The sequence below is a fragment of the Antedon mediterranea genome, chromosome 8 (assembly GCF_964355755.1).
Source record: "Antedon mediterranea chromosome 8, ecAntMedi1.1, whole genome shotgun sequence".
NCBI classification, from domain to species: Eukaryota; Metazoa; Echinodermata; class Crinoidea; order Comatulida; family Antedonidae; genus Antedon; species Antedon mediterranea.
Window position 1 is genome coordinate 18,101,638 of NC_092677.1, and position 15,542 is coordinate 18,117,179.

Here is a 15,542-nt window from a genome sequence, read left to right on the forward strand (position 1 = left end):
AATAGACACAATGATTTATGTAGTGTACCAAAATTAGCACCCTGCGAATTACTTCCAAAAGAGAATCTTGTCACAAAATGAGTCAAAATGTTTGATTTTGACTCATTTAAACAAACCCAATTTGTGTTTTGTATCTAACATTAGAGTTGAGGGTTGGGGATGAGGATAGATACAAAGACGAACAATTTTTTAATATATTCTTTATATTTCTTTATTATCCACTAAGTAGCAAAATATTTTTTTTATAGGCCTATAAATAATATACCACTAAATAGAGTAAAACATTTCCGATTTAATAACTGTTAAAATTGTCACTGTCATAGTCGATTGAAATAGTAAAGTACATGTAACGATACACCACTACGACGTTTATATTTTTTGTAATTATTAATTAATACAAACGTTGAGAAGCAACTGTAAGTAATAGAGTATTATATTATTATGTGTTTATAATCTAAAATTAGGGCTACCCACACTCACAGTAATAAAAGTTTATTAGTATTTTTGTTTATATTATATCTAACAGTACCAACACAAACAATAAGAAATTTGCGATTCAAATGGCGATCTAAAGTGGTTAATACCTATTTACAGTATTGTATAGCATTACAATACTATTTATGTTTATTCTCCAAGGGCCCATAAATTTACCTACTTGTGTGAAACCATGGAGGTATGCAAGCATGGTAAAACCAAATAATTTGGAATGTTCCATTCATCGCAAATCAATACATTTGTATAAACGTATATTAAATCTATCAAAATAGTATTTTTTAAAGAAAATCGGCCTGTCTTCAACATTATGATACTGTACTCGAGCTGTTCAACCAGTTTTAAGCTATTAAAAACAATTATCGTAGGAGGAGATAGAAAAATGCGAAGTATCCTCGTATTATTGAGTGCATGTATTTTTCATGAGGACATCCATTAGACAGTGTATACCACGATCGGAAAACACCCCTATTTGGGGCAAATCGTTGAACCTAAATTCGTTTTAATTGTTAATAACTAATTATCTAACTAAATTTAATTAGTAAACATGGTTACATCAGGTGGTTAAAATCAGTACCGAGATTCTAACCAACTTTATATACCATCGAATAAACATTCTAGAAATAACGCGCGATTTTCCGAATTTTGCCCTTACGTAAATTTATAGATTACAGTAGGTTGATTATCTAGCAAGGGAATAGGTAGGTACATACTGTATTCTTTTCTTGTTATTTTTTCTCGAATGTCTTTATTCGTTGGGAAAATTGATAACACAATTATAATAAATTAAACAGCCAGGTTTGATGCAAGGGGTTTGGGTGGAAGGAGATTGGATTGGAGAGTGGATGATCCATAATTACATAGATTTTTTGACAATTTGGAAAAGTAGTACCACAACTACTGTATACCAGAAGAAAAGAGGTCCACATGGTACTGGAGCCCAGAGTCTTGTTAATTTGTAGTTCAATCCTTCACATCTATTCAGTTAGTTAATATAAATGGGATCATCGGTAGAAACAGTATTATAATATTCAACATGATGAGCAAAAGTAATTTAACAAGAAGCAAATAAACATAAAGGGAATACTCACGTTGCTTTCAACAACGTTAAGAAACAGATGAGTTTATCTTCTTGCTGTAAGCTGCCATCATCTGAAGATGAGTCACTATCCTCCATATTCATCTCATTGGTAAGGCCATAAGAAAGTGTGCACCTATGAAAAATAAAGTTAAAATAATATGCCTTTAAAATATAGCATTTCATGCACAAAAGTCTCACATATGGTCTTTCTTTAATTAAACATTTGTGGAACATACATCCATAATTTTGCAGTAGATGCTTTAATTTAATATTACCAGGTAAAGTACACTATTTGTATACTTGCTTAAAAGACACAACCAATGGGACCTTCTTACATTAGTTGTATTTACTATTACTTTACTGCACACCTTTTTGTTTTTTAAAGAATATTTCTTTTTCGAGTTAAGAGCTTAGACTTGTATACAGATACAGATTCATTTATTGTCCAAAATAATAATGGAAATTACAGTGCTCATAAACCTTGGCTTGCCTAAAATAAATATAAATATAACGGGGACTATCTAACAAATGTTTTGTTATAATGCTTTATCCCAGCTGGGTAGAACGAGTACTTGTAACGGTCCGTATGCGCATTCACCGTCCTCATCCTACCACTTCTAACGATAACGGAGCCGATAATGTCCTTATGAAGAGGATGGTTGGTGTCTTCCAATATAGTATGGAACACATCGGCAAGACGTTCGCTGTAGAAAGAGTCGAGCGTTTGCACAGACGAACCAATTACTTTCCCCGCTCTACCCAGCACCTTTTCAATTCGGTCTTTATCCCCTTTACTGATATTCCCAGCCCAGCCCAACATACAATAACCCCAAATAGATAACATCACTGATGAGTAAAACATTTTACAAATATCCAGCTTTACTCCAAACGAACCGAGTTTCCTCAGGCAGTACAGCCTTGTATTTAACTTCTTAACTATATGGTCAACATGATCAGTCCATTTAAGCTTACAGTCAAATACTATACTCCCAGGTACCTTGTATAAGGTAATTGTTCAAAAATCTAGATCCAGATTCAAAATAACATAACAAAAATTCTCATTACATTCTGATCACTAAATTGTGTGACTACTCAATTAAACCTATACAATTGTACAGTAGGGTTACCATTATATTGGTAAAGATAAGTCCTTTAAGTTTACAAATTCAGACGTAAAAAGCTTGATCATTACTAAGAAATTACCAAGGATCTCAACCTTTCATTGATTCATACAGTAGTACCGGAACTCTTAAAATAGTGATTTATTATGCATTGTAATATTTAGGGTAAATATACAATTGACTTTTAATAATACAAAACATAATATTAAGAGAGATATATCTTTTCACACCACCTTCTCCTCCCTTCCTTTGTGTTAAAACAGGTATTCATTTACAGCTGAGTGGAGTAGAGTTGTTCTTATCTGGAAATCACATAGGCATTTCTGTGTACTGAGCAACATAAACCTAGTTTTATCATGGAGGTAAAAAAATATTTTCATACCTCCATGGTTTTATATAAATAAACTCCTAAAACAGTTATATTATATACTTTTAGTCAAATACTTTTATAAAATACAGCACAAGGTATTTCTACTAAATGGCCGAGTCACAAATAATATTTCCTTGCAACATAAATAGGCTCAAACAATTAGTAATAATATTTCCAAACTATAAATGTTAATTATTGGAAAAAATATGACAATGCTGTGGATGTTGGTGGCTGATATAATAATAATTCTTTTACATTATTCAACAAAAAGATTGTAAAAGAAATGTATACTTTTCTACTACATCTGATACAGTATTGTAAAATTACTATAGTAATGTTATGTCCAAGGGATTAATTTGAACTATAACATACAAAATTTGTTAAAATGAGAAAGCTTTTAACAAAAATGTATGACAATGACATTTGTATTCTTATTGTTAAAGTCCTGTTTGCATCAAAATGCCTGCTAGAATTCCAAGAAGAATTGTGCTATCCGTGAATATGTGCTAACAATATTTCTGTGACGTTTATTTATTTTCTTTATTTGGTGAAAATTTCCGATAAACATATTATTCCAGAAAACAGCTGGATCAGGAAGTTATCGTTTTCAGATGCATGCTTTTAGTATTTATTCATGAAAACATTAAACAAATTGCAACATGTAGCTTATTTCTCATATAATTTATACAAACTATATATAAAAAACAAAATAGCATATGGAAATCATGTGTATAATCACTACAGATTGAAGATAATTTCAAAAAGATGAATATTATTTATATAACGAACCTATAATTTTATAAAACTGCATAATTTGTTAATGAAATACCAAATCTCTTTCAAAATTCCAACTGTCTTATGTTCGCTGACGACCTCAAGATTTACAAAATTATTACCACTACTGAGGACTCCGTTGCACTTCAGGCAGATCTGGAAAGACTCGGTACGTGGGTTTCCGACTGGAAAATGTCCCTGAAGTCCGAGAAATGCAAAGTCCTGTCTTGCTCTCTTAAGAAAAAACCTATTATTTTCGCTTACTCAGTTCAAGAAGAAGTCCTTGAAAGTGTAAACTCTTACCGGGACCTCGGCATTTTCATCGACCGTAAACTGACATTTATTTCACACGTTGATCATGTTGTCAGAAAGGCCAATAGGCTGCTTGGGCTGATGTGGCGCAATTGCAAACATTTTTCTCCATACACCAAACGTGCGCTTTATCTTTCCCTCGTCCAACCATCTTTTAATTTCTGTTCAATTATTTACAATTCACTCTCTGCTTCTCAAGCCTCCAGAATTGATCGGACCCATAACAAGTTCTTGCGCTTTGTCGGCCCAGCAGCCAACCTGCCTCCTATTGTTTCCCCGACATCTAGGAGAGCAAGACAGGACTTGCACTTCCTGTATAAATGTCTTACTTCTAAGTTTGATTGTGATCTTGTTTCGTTGTTTTATTTTAATGTTCCTGTTCGTAATCTTCGTAGTAAACCCTTTCTTCATGTTAAATTTTCTCGTGTCAATGTTTGTAAAAATGGTATTTTCTGTAGACTCTCGTCATTGTACAATTCTTGTATTTAAAAAAATAATTCTTTAGATATTTTTAACTGTAATTTTTCTCAATTTAAATGTATTATTAATGAAATTATTTAAATTTTCTTTTTCATTTGTATATATTATATTGGCTCATATTTTATAGTTTAGCTTTTATTTTCAACCTGTTATTGGTGTTTTACACTGTTGGTTTGATATAAAGAATAAAAAAAAAAAAAAAAAATAAGAAAAAATAATTTTGAATATCAATAAACCACCAAAAGGATACAGATGCAATCACTATTATTAATTTTGGTTAAAAAAAATAAAAAAATAATACAATTTGCCCATTTAAATTACTGGGTTGCTTGCCTTCAAACACTTGGTAAAGGTATTGCGAGTTATTCTGTAGGTTGTACAGTAGGCCTAGGTATACAGAGACCAATTAATAGGTTGTGATTTGACGAATCCCATAGAGATTACCGAGTCAAGGTTGAAAAATTAATAATACTACTATATTTATTTTAGTTTTCAAATTTGAGAATCTTTGAGACCTGTAGGCCTATTGTTATTTGTGCATTTTGTGATATTGTTCAGCTTTGGCAGAAAGAGACTCTCATACCCCTTTCACACCAAAAGCAAATCTCCGGAGACACTCCAGAGTTGTTTTGGTGTGAAAGGTAAAATCAAGCAACTCCGGAGTTTAAAACTGCGGGGTTCAACAGCTGAACATTCTCCGGAGAGCGAATTGCGGGGACACCTCTGTGTTTTGGTGTGAAAGGTACCAACATCAAAACTCCGGAGTTTTAGGTCAAAAGGTCATCCTCACATGATCACTCATTGCTTTAGTTTTATTTCAAAATACTTTAAATATTTGTACAAAATATATAGCGGGTCTAGAAAATAATAAGTAGTATCAATAAAACATTATATTACTTTACTTTATTAAATTAAAAATATTATTAATTAAAATGATTCTAATGATCGTCGCTATATAAATAAACAAAATAGAGGGCGACATTTACAATTTTATTTCATAAACCCCGGTGTTGCTAGGTTGGTGTGAAAGGGGTACCTCCTGAGTTTCTCGATGTTTTGAATGGTCATAAACCCCGGGGTGTCTCCGGAGATCACTCCGGAGTTTTGGTGTGAAAGGGGAATTATATTGCCTTAAATCCTAGAATGTGATTTCTTATTTGTATTATTGTCTATACCTATAAACCTGATAATAGGGGTGCAGTACCCATCACAAAATTAGCTAGTACTATTTATTCTCTCTACCAATTAAAACTGTGTTTGAACATCCTCGTTTTCTCTGCAGTTTATAATTTGCTAGCAGCGTTGTACTGTATGTTAATACGTCATGTGAACATATTGCCTTAAAATCCCTAAATGTGATAGATTATTTGTAATATCCGCCTACACCTGATAACAGAATCGTCACAGATTTAGCGAGCAGTATTTACTTTAATTCCCTCTACCAATTAGACATTGTGGATATGTTACAATTCACAAATGATAATAACTTTCAACCTGTCCCAAGAGATGCTTAATTTGTTTCTTCTATCTACTGTAGTTAGCACTATATCACATGTGTAATAATCGTCTTTGTAATTAACTCAGTTTTAGTACAGTATAATAAAGCTGTTCCCTTTTAATATAATTATCATTGATAACTCATAATATAAAGTACAAAGTATAAAACTGTACTTAAAGCCTTGTATCTTTCTTCTTTATTACAGCTTGAATAATAGAGAGGCTTTAGAGACATTAAACAGCAATTTAGAGTGTACATAGCCCAATGTAATGAAACCACCTACAGTAGTGTAAATATTAAAATATAACATTTTTTTACATTCAAGTCCAAACTCACAAAATGATTCTATTAACGTTCAAGAATGCTTTGTATTATGTCCTTGTTCACTGACAATTGACTTGTGCCGTCATGTGATTGTTAAATTGATTTTCTTGTGATTGATTATAAAATTGTTTGTTTACATACGTTATGTAATTAAAATATGTCATGAGGAGGGGCGACATTATTACGCCTCAGTATATATTTGGCAATTTAGTATTCCATAGGTCTCTATAGTAGACTTATTAATTGTGAATATTGAATTATTTGAATCACATGATAGTCAGTATTTTAGGGTACATTCACTGTGAGACTGGTATACAGCTTTTGTGCAAGTGGTAATGTAATAGGCTAATATTTTAAATTACAAACAAGATTTAACAATGTTATACTTACTGTATAGTACTACTGTATATTATTTTTTATTAATTGCAATGTATTATTACTCTATTTTGATAATTGTTTGAATTTGTATATGAACCAAAATAAAAAAAAAAAAATTAAATAAAGGTACTTTAACTATTGCAAAAGACGAAAGAAAAAAACCCCCCAAAAATGTGAAAACTTCCTCATTACCATAGCTTAATTCTCTTCTCTAAATTTTATAAGTAACTTATAAAAATAATGATGATGCATACTAATAATAGTAATAGTATTATTAGTAGTAGTAGTAGTCGTCATTAATATTATCATTATGTATAACTATTAGTACATATAAGTTATAAATTATGAAAATCTGTTGTGAATTTTACATCATATGAAAAATACTAATACTAAACAATCAGTAATTGACATTGTTACTATGACGCAGAACTCCTCCATCAGTGTTCTGAGTAAAACATAAATTGTATTTGAAATATAAATTATGAGGAAAATGAGGAAAATGAATATCCAATTATTATTATGAATAAATTTATGAATTCAAGATCATCTAATTTAGGTAACTGCCCCAAACACTTGATTACACAATTCTTGTAATATGATATATTTGTATGCGTTACAAATCATGTAAACACAATTGTGGTATTTCATTAATTGACAATTTTCATTATTACTGACGTCAATAAGATCAATTTACTGATATAGCTAGCATCTTTGCTATCCAAGATAATTATCATAAATATTTTATAAATAACTGAATCCATGAATGGAATAACAACAATTAGTTTACACTTTCAAACAAAATAACAGTTTAATGCTAATATGATGTTTACTGTTAACAAACTACTGTATAACATTAAAAATATTTATTTATATTATGTTCATCTTAATTAGGAACCACTAGTTCTATTTAGTTACTACTAGTTACTAATGGTGTTCATTGTTTTTCAATGGTGTTTAGTGTAATGAATTAAAATAAATGATATATTTCAATATATAATTGATACATGGCCTAATTATACCTCCATATCCTAATGTATACAAAACATTTAGAACAAGTGAGAAGAGAGGATATTGTACTCAGAATTCATACTTTTTTTTAAAATGTAATAAATTATACAAAATTAAGTTTATTTTCAAACAAGATTCCAAAATAAAAGAAGTCTAGTTTGGCTTTTTGTGTTTCTTGTTGTTTTTTCCACTAATGAATCACATGGAAAAATAAAAAGAATTCATAATATAAAAATAACGCTTAAAAAAGAACGACGTTTCGACTCCATCATGGGGTCATTATCAAGTCCAATGAATAAAATATAAAACAACAACTAATTAAAAAGCACAAGCCAAGGGTCAAAGTTTAAATAACAAAAGACGTATTGTCTAACATCCTGTCAATTAGTTGTTGTTTTATATTTTATTCATTGGACTTGATAATGACCCCATGATGGAGTCGAAACGTCGTTCTTTTTTAAGCGTTATTTTTATATTATGTATTTACAATAAACGTACCCTCATTCATAAAAAGAATTGTATCCACAATAAAATATAATACATACGCCTTGGTTTCTTGATAGTACATTGCTATAGATGCTAGGCACATAGAAACAAGGTTCGGCAGAACGCGTGGATGTGGACAGTCACTCGCAGGACCATGCATGCTAAAAAAAAAATTAATACAATTGGAAAATTTTCTAACGTAAAAAAGGTCAAATATTAAAAATAATATATTGCAAATTGGTCTGACTGATTATTTATAAAATTAATATCACATATGACTGAATATAATCCCATGCTTGAGTATAATGGATTAATGACATCCCTTTAATCAATGCAGGTTTTTGTGCACATGAATAATTCATGACGTATTTTCTAAGTTTTTATGTATTTACAGAGAGAATAGATGGTTTTTAACATTTGAAAATGTTAACAGCAAGGAATGCGACAATACAGGATGAAGAAACTATAACGTGCTTATAAATAAAGTCTCATTTGATGCTTAGTGAGTGGAGTAAAGAAACAATTGTGAGATAAAACGCTGTTAATGCGAATAATTCTGATTTTTAAAATCATGAATAATTCATGACTTTTGTTCATTAATATGTTGCAAACATAGAGAGCGGCTAATATATCTTACCTGGCAACGAATGTTTGTATTGCACTCTCAGCATCGTTCTTACAGCCAACAGCAAGAACATAATCTCTAACAAATGTTTGTAATCTTGGATTCTGTCAATAAAAAAACAAAAGAAACAATGATATATAGTACTGAGTTATAAGACAAGTTGTTTATACAATGTCCATTAAAGATGAACAAAATAATTCTTAAAAAGTGTTTTGTTGAATATTCCATTTTAATGTAACGTAATAGTTATCCACTTTGATAAAAAAATGCTGAAAAAATGTAATTTAAAGCAAAAAATGGTCAAATTGGCTGCCAGCCAATGGATTTTTGGTTGAATTTTAACCATTTATTTTGTCATTTTACAAGTGAAAACATTATTTTTTTTCGTTTTTTTTCTACGGAAGGGATTAACTTTATTAAAACTACAAAATAAGATATTTAAAGTCCGATTTAATTAATCTTCATTTTTCATGTTTTTGGGGGACATACATCTTTAAGTCATTCTAAATGATATAAAAATCAACATTCATAATACTGTATAGTAATACTCGCAATTCTGATATAGGATTCGTATGATATAGTTGTAACACTGTGCGTCACAAGACTAGTCCTTTATCATTGGTATGAGTTAATTAATAAATTAAATTTTGATAGCAATCTTCTTTTGTAGTCATAAAGTGCAATTGAAACACGTTTTGTTTTTTCTGTTGTTATAATGTTATGAATATGTAATTTATATTTTGTTTGTAATGTATTTTGATGTATAATTGAATAAACATATACCAGTGATATAACAACGCTAGACGATGAAACGCCAGTTGAGAATGAAACCTGATAGGTTTCGAAATGTACTGTAAGTTCGCTTAGAAAGAAATTTTATGTAATACATATACCAGTGATATAACACATGGCCTTCAAATACACTTTCATATTTAAATAAGGTCTACAGTAAAATCTTTCAAAAGACAAATTTTATTTCTGTTTTTTCATTATAGGCAGTATAATATCATATAATGGATAAGAAATGGATATTGGAAATTACTTGCAGTAAAGTTATAATATATAATATAAGTATTCAAACATTCACATGGGTTTCAAAATGGCTGCAATTGTTGCATTTTAAAAAAGCCGTTCATTGTACAGTACAATCAGTTACTTTCTTTAATAAAATCCATGGTTTTACCGAGGGCGAGACAGACACGTGTTATCATCTTTAGTCCGCTTATAAGGTAATTATAATTGTGTATTAAAACTCTCTTTTTCTAATGTACTGTGTTGAACAAAAACACTCTGGACTAATGAACTAGTAAGCAATCAGTTAATGTGTTTTCCGAAAGAAATGTTTAAATTCACCTTTTATTTATAGCCTCTTTTGAAAAATGCATACTATTAATTTAATTCTCAGTAAGAAAGAGGGCTATTGTCGGTTTACCCAGTTAAGCTAGGCATGAAACAAAAGAACCAATCTTCACAGAAGATCTTTTTATTGTTTAATTCTATTAACTATATTTTCATTATCTTTCAAAAGATACAGTGAGTGAGCAGTGAGTAGGATAACACTACTGTAGGCTGATCAGTTAAATTAGACAGTTGACATCCAAAAGGTGTGTGAAATATAAACACTATACTGTTTCCAAATGTATGAAAGAGTTCTGCACTTAATTTTGTACTATAATAAACTGGCAGTGGTAGTATTGTATGCCCAACTTTAATATAAATTGCGCAATCTAATTGGTGAATTGGTTAACTGCCCACTTCAGTACATCATACACCGTTTAAACTAAACAATGTATTGTAGATGGAGAAGTATTCTATATAATTTAAGCTTGAGAGTTTGTGAATTTGCTTTTTCTTTTTTTAATTTTTCTGAAATGAAGGAATTGATTGTATTTTGTAATGCATGAAATAATATTCACATTTAAGCAAAATTATCTATTTTTTCATTCATTTCCCAAGTGGTTCAGACAGAACATCAATAAATATAATTTCAAAATAATTAGAGAGTAATTTACATTTACACAAAAATATGTACAAACAAAAAATAGTGTAAGGTAACACTAAAGATGATATTACAATTACTATACTTACAATTACAGTTTCTGTTTGCATAAAGCATACAGATATGTAGATAACACGGATATGACTTATAATTATAGTGAAGTGAATACTAAATGCCATGTTTGTTTATTTTTTTATCGCTTTGATCTAGTTTACGCATGTTTATTAGGCTAAATGTGAAAACATCAAAGAAGGTTGTCCACTCACATCTTGTTTCTCGTAAATGTTGTTTCAGAATAATATAATTATTATGGAGGTCAATGAATCGGCTTTGCTCTTAAATTTATTTCCGAGTGTGTCTTTCGTTTCATAGTAATTTAGAAGTACTGTGGTATATTGTAATTAGCAACGATGTATATGCATATGTTGTCTTCATGTCAATATAGGAATTCTTTAATATTCTGTCTATTAGTTACTTTAGGTAATTGTTTGTTAAAGGATGAACCGGTTTGAATACTGAATAATCAAATTTACAAACAGCATGTTAACAATAGAAATATATAGTAAGATTCTGAATGTTAATAATTTGATAGATTGCGGTACGCCACATATAGTTCTGTAAGAACTGTTGTGTTTGTTGACGTGTCGGTTAATGTACTTGTCTACAAAACAGATGACCGAGGCAAGTTTACCGCTTTCGCTCTCTGTGGGTGATATCAAATATTGCAGGCAACAATTGTACAATGCGTAATTCTTGGAAGATATTTTGTTTACTTGATCTGCTTGCAGCACTTTACTTGTACTTTGCAAATTCGTTATATCATTATGTTCACATAATATTTTATGACATATTGGGTCTAAGTTAAAGGGGATGTCTAAGCTAAAGGGATGTCTAAGCTAGAGGGATGTCTAAGCTAAAGGGATGTCTAAGCTAAAGGGGTAGTAGGCTTTGTCTAAATGTGACCCATAATTGATATATTTAACTTAAATTAAATTGCAGAGGAGACATGCACTACAGGTACCTGTAAAAAATCAGTAGATTACAATTTTTAAAATGTATTGTAAACAAAATTGCCATAGGACTTTTGTAGAAGGAATATAAATTATCTGGCATTTAACAGATAGGAATGACATATTATAATGTTTTACTTAAAAATTTTACATTTTTAAAGATAATTCTTGCGTAGGAAGTGAAATACCAATTACCTGTAGGATATTTGTTGAAGGAGATTTGCTTTTGGATGCATGACTGTTATGCTTCCAAGAAAATGACGATAATTAATTCAATCAAGTCTATACATGCTCACAGCAGAAACAGACCCTTACCGTACTTATTTATGAACCATTCAACCAAAAAACTTCAAGGTCGGGTTTTTTTTTATAGGGGGTTCTTTTTTATAGGGAGTTCGTTGTCTCCACCCAAAAAAACAAAACAAAAGGAAAAAAAAGCAGAAACAGTAAATGAAATTTCCCGAAGATTGGGACCAAAAATAATCACATTAATGCACATTTTCTAGAACTTTCACTGCTGGTCTATAGTTTGAACAAAGGATTCATAAGATTAGAAATGTGATCCCATCTATGTTTCCCCTAACTGAGTATAAGGTCCTGTTTCTGCTGCCAACTAAATACCGTATATTATACGGTATTTTTTGAATACCGTATATATACGGTATATTTTTGGCAGCAGAAACTGCGCTCATAAAAAATATACCGTATTTTGTATACCGTATTTTCCCACAAAATTTGTGGATAAAATACGGTATTTACAAATTTATACCGTATTTTTTGTACCCGTTTCTGCTGCCAATAAAAAATACCATATTTTTTTTTTACATGACAAAAGGTCAACATTCGTGTTTTTATTTTCTGTCGCTGTCAGCTGTTTTACACACGTGTATATATATATATTCGGCGAAAATGTGGAGCGAAGACGTCACAGTTTTACTAAATAAATTTGTGTGGGGAAGCTAAAATGTCTGGCCAACTAAAAGGTAATAAAAGGGACAACCACATTTATAAAGACATTTCTAAAAAAATAAAGCAGGAGTATGGAATAGACTTGTCTCCAAAGCAAGTAAACTCAAAGCTGAAAAGCCTGCGAAAGCAGTACAACATTGCAAAATACAATAACTCGGGGAGGGAACGAATTAATTGTCCCCATTACGATGTTTTCTGTGCTCTCACAACATATCTATCACTAGGGCTAGGCTGTTGAAAGTGAGACGTAAAACTTCCTTTATTGCGACTTTTAATTATCGATCAAATAAATGAATGGCAATTTGGGTAAAAAAGATGAAATTTAACATGACCACCCAAGAAGTATTGTTAGCAGAAACGGGGTACTAAAAAATACGGTATAAAAAATACCGTATTTTATACCGTATTTTTATACCGTATTTTGAGCAGTTGCAGCAGAAACAGGCCCTAAGATACCAGATACAAAACTTTATTGTAAAATGATTACACAACTTGAAATTTGGTTTCCTCAAGGAAACAATGTACATGATAAAAAAATAGATAAAAGTATAACAATAGCCAGTTTATATAATGAAAGTACATTACCATATTATGTTTCAGAATGCGATGTACAACTGGCGTAAACAGATCTATCACAACCGATGAACGTGGTGAATTTCGACAGTGTTTACTGAAGAAAAGGCAGATTTCTGGTGGAAGTTGACTGTCTTCCAACAGCGGTGCCACAGCCGTGATGATGCTTTCGTGGGATACATTTTTCAATATATCATCATTCTGTATAAAACAAACATTCAATGTGATGTAATAATAATACTATAATATAATTGTACTTGCATTCAATTCCCACACATTGAAAAAATGTAAGTAAATTTGTATTCATGATGTCATAAATTATGGTTGTACAATTGAAAATTCATATAATATGAAGTTTGATAATATTCAATATCCAATTTATTCTAACCTGTAATTATGGTTTATGATGATATTTAATACTAAAACATAATGGCTTTGCCTCACTTTTTCTGAGTTTGTATTATATTAAAATTAAATTATTTTTGGTTTAATTGTCAATAAAAAAAAAATCATGTTATTTTTCAAAGAAAATTTAAATGCATATTATTTGTTAACAGTGAACACTGAATAAATCAAATTTAAACATATTCATCACATTTTGATATTACTCTTATTAATAATTACATAATACTGTACTTGGAAAGAAGTGCGGCAAAGTTAATCTAATTTGTGGGCTTGATTCTTTAATTCAGATTTTCAGACTAATTCCAGGAATAAGATGAATGCACTGTAGTCTATGGATTGGATATGAAAGCAAAAAAATTCTGAAGGAAACATTTAGCATTTACCATGGCGGCCAATAACAACAGTTTAAAGATAAAATATATCTGGAATTCATTTTATTTCATGTTTATATTTAAAACAAATTGAGAGTTTGAATATACAAAGTAAATACAAGAACTGGTCGATCACTCATTGCTAATTAGCAGAAAGTGGCAGATTTAATGTGCTGATTTGATACATCAGTGGTTTTGGCCAATAACGATTTACTTCTCCCGCATGGATTACAGTCATGCTGCAGAATGTTAAGATAAATGGAAAAATCTTTAAGAATGCTGATTAAGCCCCAGACGAGTACTCGGTGGAAATATTCGAGTTGAGACAGACATAACCACCTTCATTAGAGTTTTAAAGATCATTAAAAATGGTAAATATATTGTATGTAAGTAAGTGAAAAAGGAGTTAATATACTGTATTTAGTGTATATACTGCACAAAACATATTGTTCCCCAAATATTTTGATCAGGAAATGACAAAAATTTACCAGTTGTATTTTAATTCAACAAGAGTTTAATTAAGTAAATATTCATGATTACATCACTGTATGGTAAGCAATGACTAGACAGAATAGGTTGAGGAACTAAATTTGTTTTTAATTTAATATTAATCTTGTAGACGGTTCAGTAGAAGTTCAAAATCTTATAAACAGCCAATCCATCCATTGTTCTCTTCACTGCTTAGATCTTGTGTTCATTTCAATTGAACACCACATAATATAACTCAGCATAAGATTTTAAAACCGGAATCGCAGTTATTTTGTTTTTTAATGTACCGTGTTCTTCTAAAATTTGTATTTAAAATAACTTTTAACTTACATTTATATTACTTTTATCTAATAATCTAAGTGCAAATAACTTGATACTGTAAATTGATTTTATGATCCATTTTTGTATAGTAAATCTGCAATATTCTTTAGGCTTTTGTTCAACTTCAATCTGAATGTCATTTTTACAATTGCAATATATTTCAAAAGTAAATTCTGTTTTTTTTTTAGGGGAAGGCAGGACTGTCTAGAATATCTGCAATATGGGCAATGACAAACAAAATGAGCATTGATGAATAATACATGATGTGCCATTATGTTCAATACAAACAATAACCTAAAATTTCACAATCGATCTATACAACCAAATGTTTCTTTAAAGTTGCAATTTTGTACAATTTATAATATCATCGTAATATAAACAAAATACATATTGTAAGGAAAAACTTATGTTATTGGTTATCACATATTGGTTTCCTCAAACAATTCTTTAGTTGGA

General features: G+C 30.3%; 1 protein-coding gene across 3 annotated transcripts in view; it reads right to left on the minus strand.

Moving 5' to 3' along the window:
* Positions 1 to 15,542, minus strand: part of LOC140057478 (C-Maf-inducing protein-like) — a 56,935-nt gene that overhangs the window by 17,884 nt on the left and 23,509 nt on the right. For all 3 annotated transcript variants that reach the window (XM_072103151.1, XM_072103150.1, XM_072103152.1), the window contains exons 6-9: positions 13,513 to 13,701; positions 8,962 to 9,053; positions 8,384 to 8,485; positions 1,584 to 1,706 (exon numbers count right to left, since the gene is read on the minus strand). In XM_072103151.1, coding sequence (XP_071959252.1) covers positions 1,584 to 1,706; positions 8,384 to 8,485; positions 8,962 to 9,053; positions 13,513 to 13,701 — 506 coding nt within the window. The remainder of the gene's footprint in view (positions 1 to 1,583; positions 1,707 to 8,383; positions 8,486 to 8,961; positions 9,054 to 13,512; positions 13,702 to 15,542) is intronic.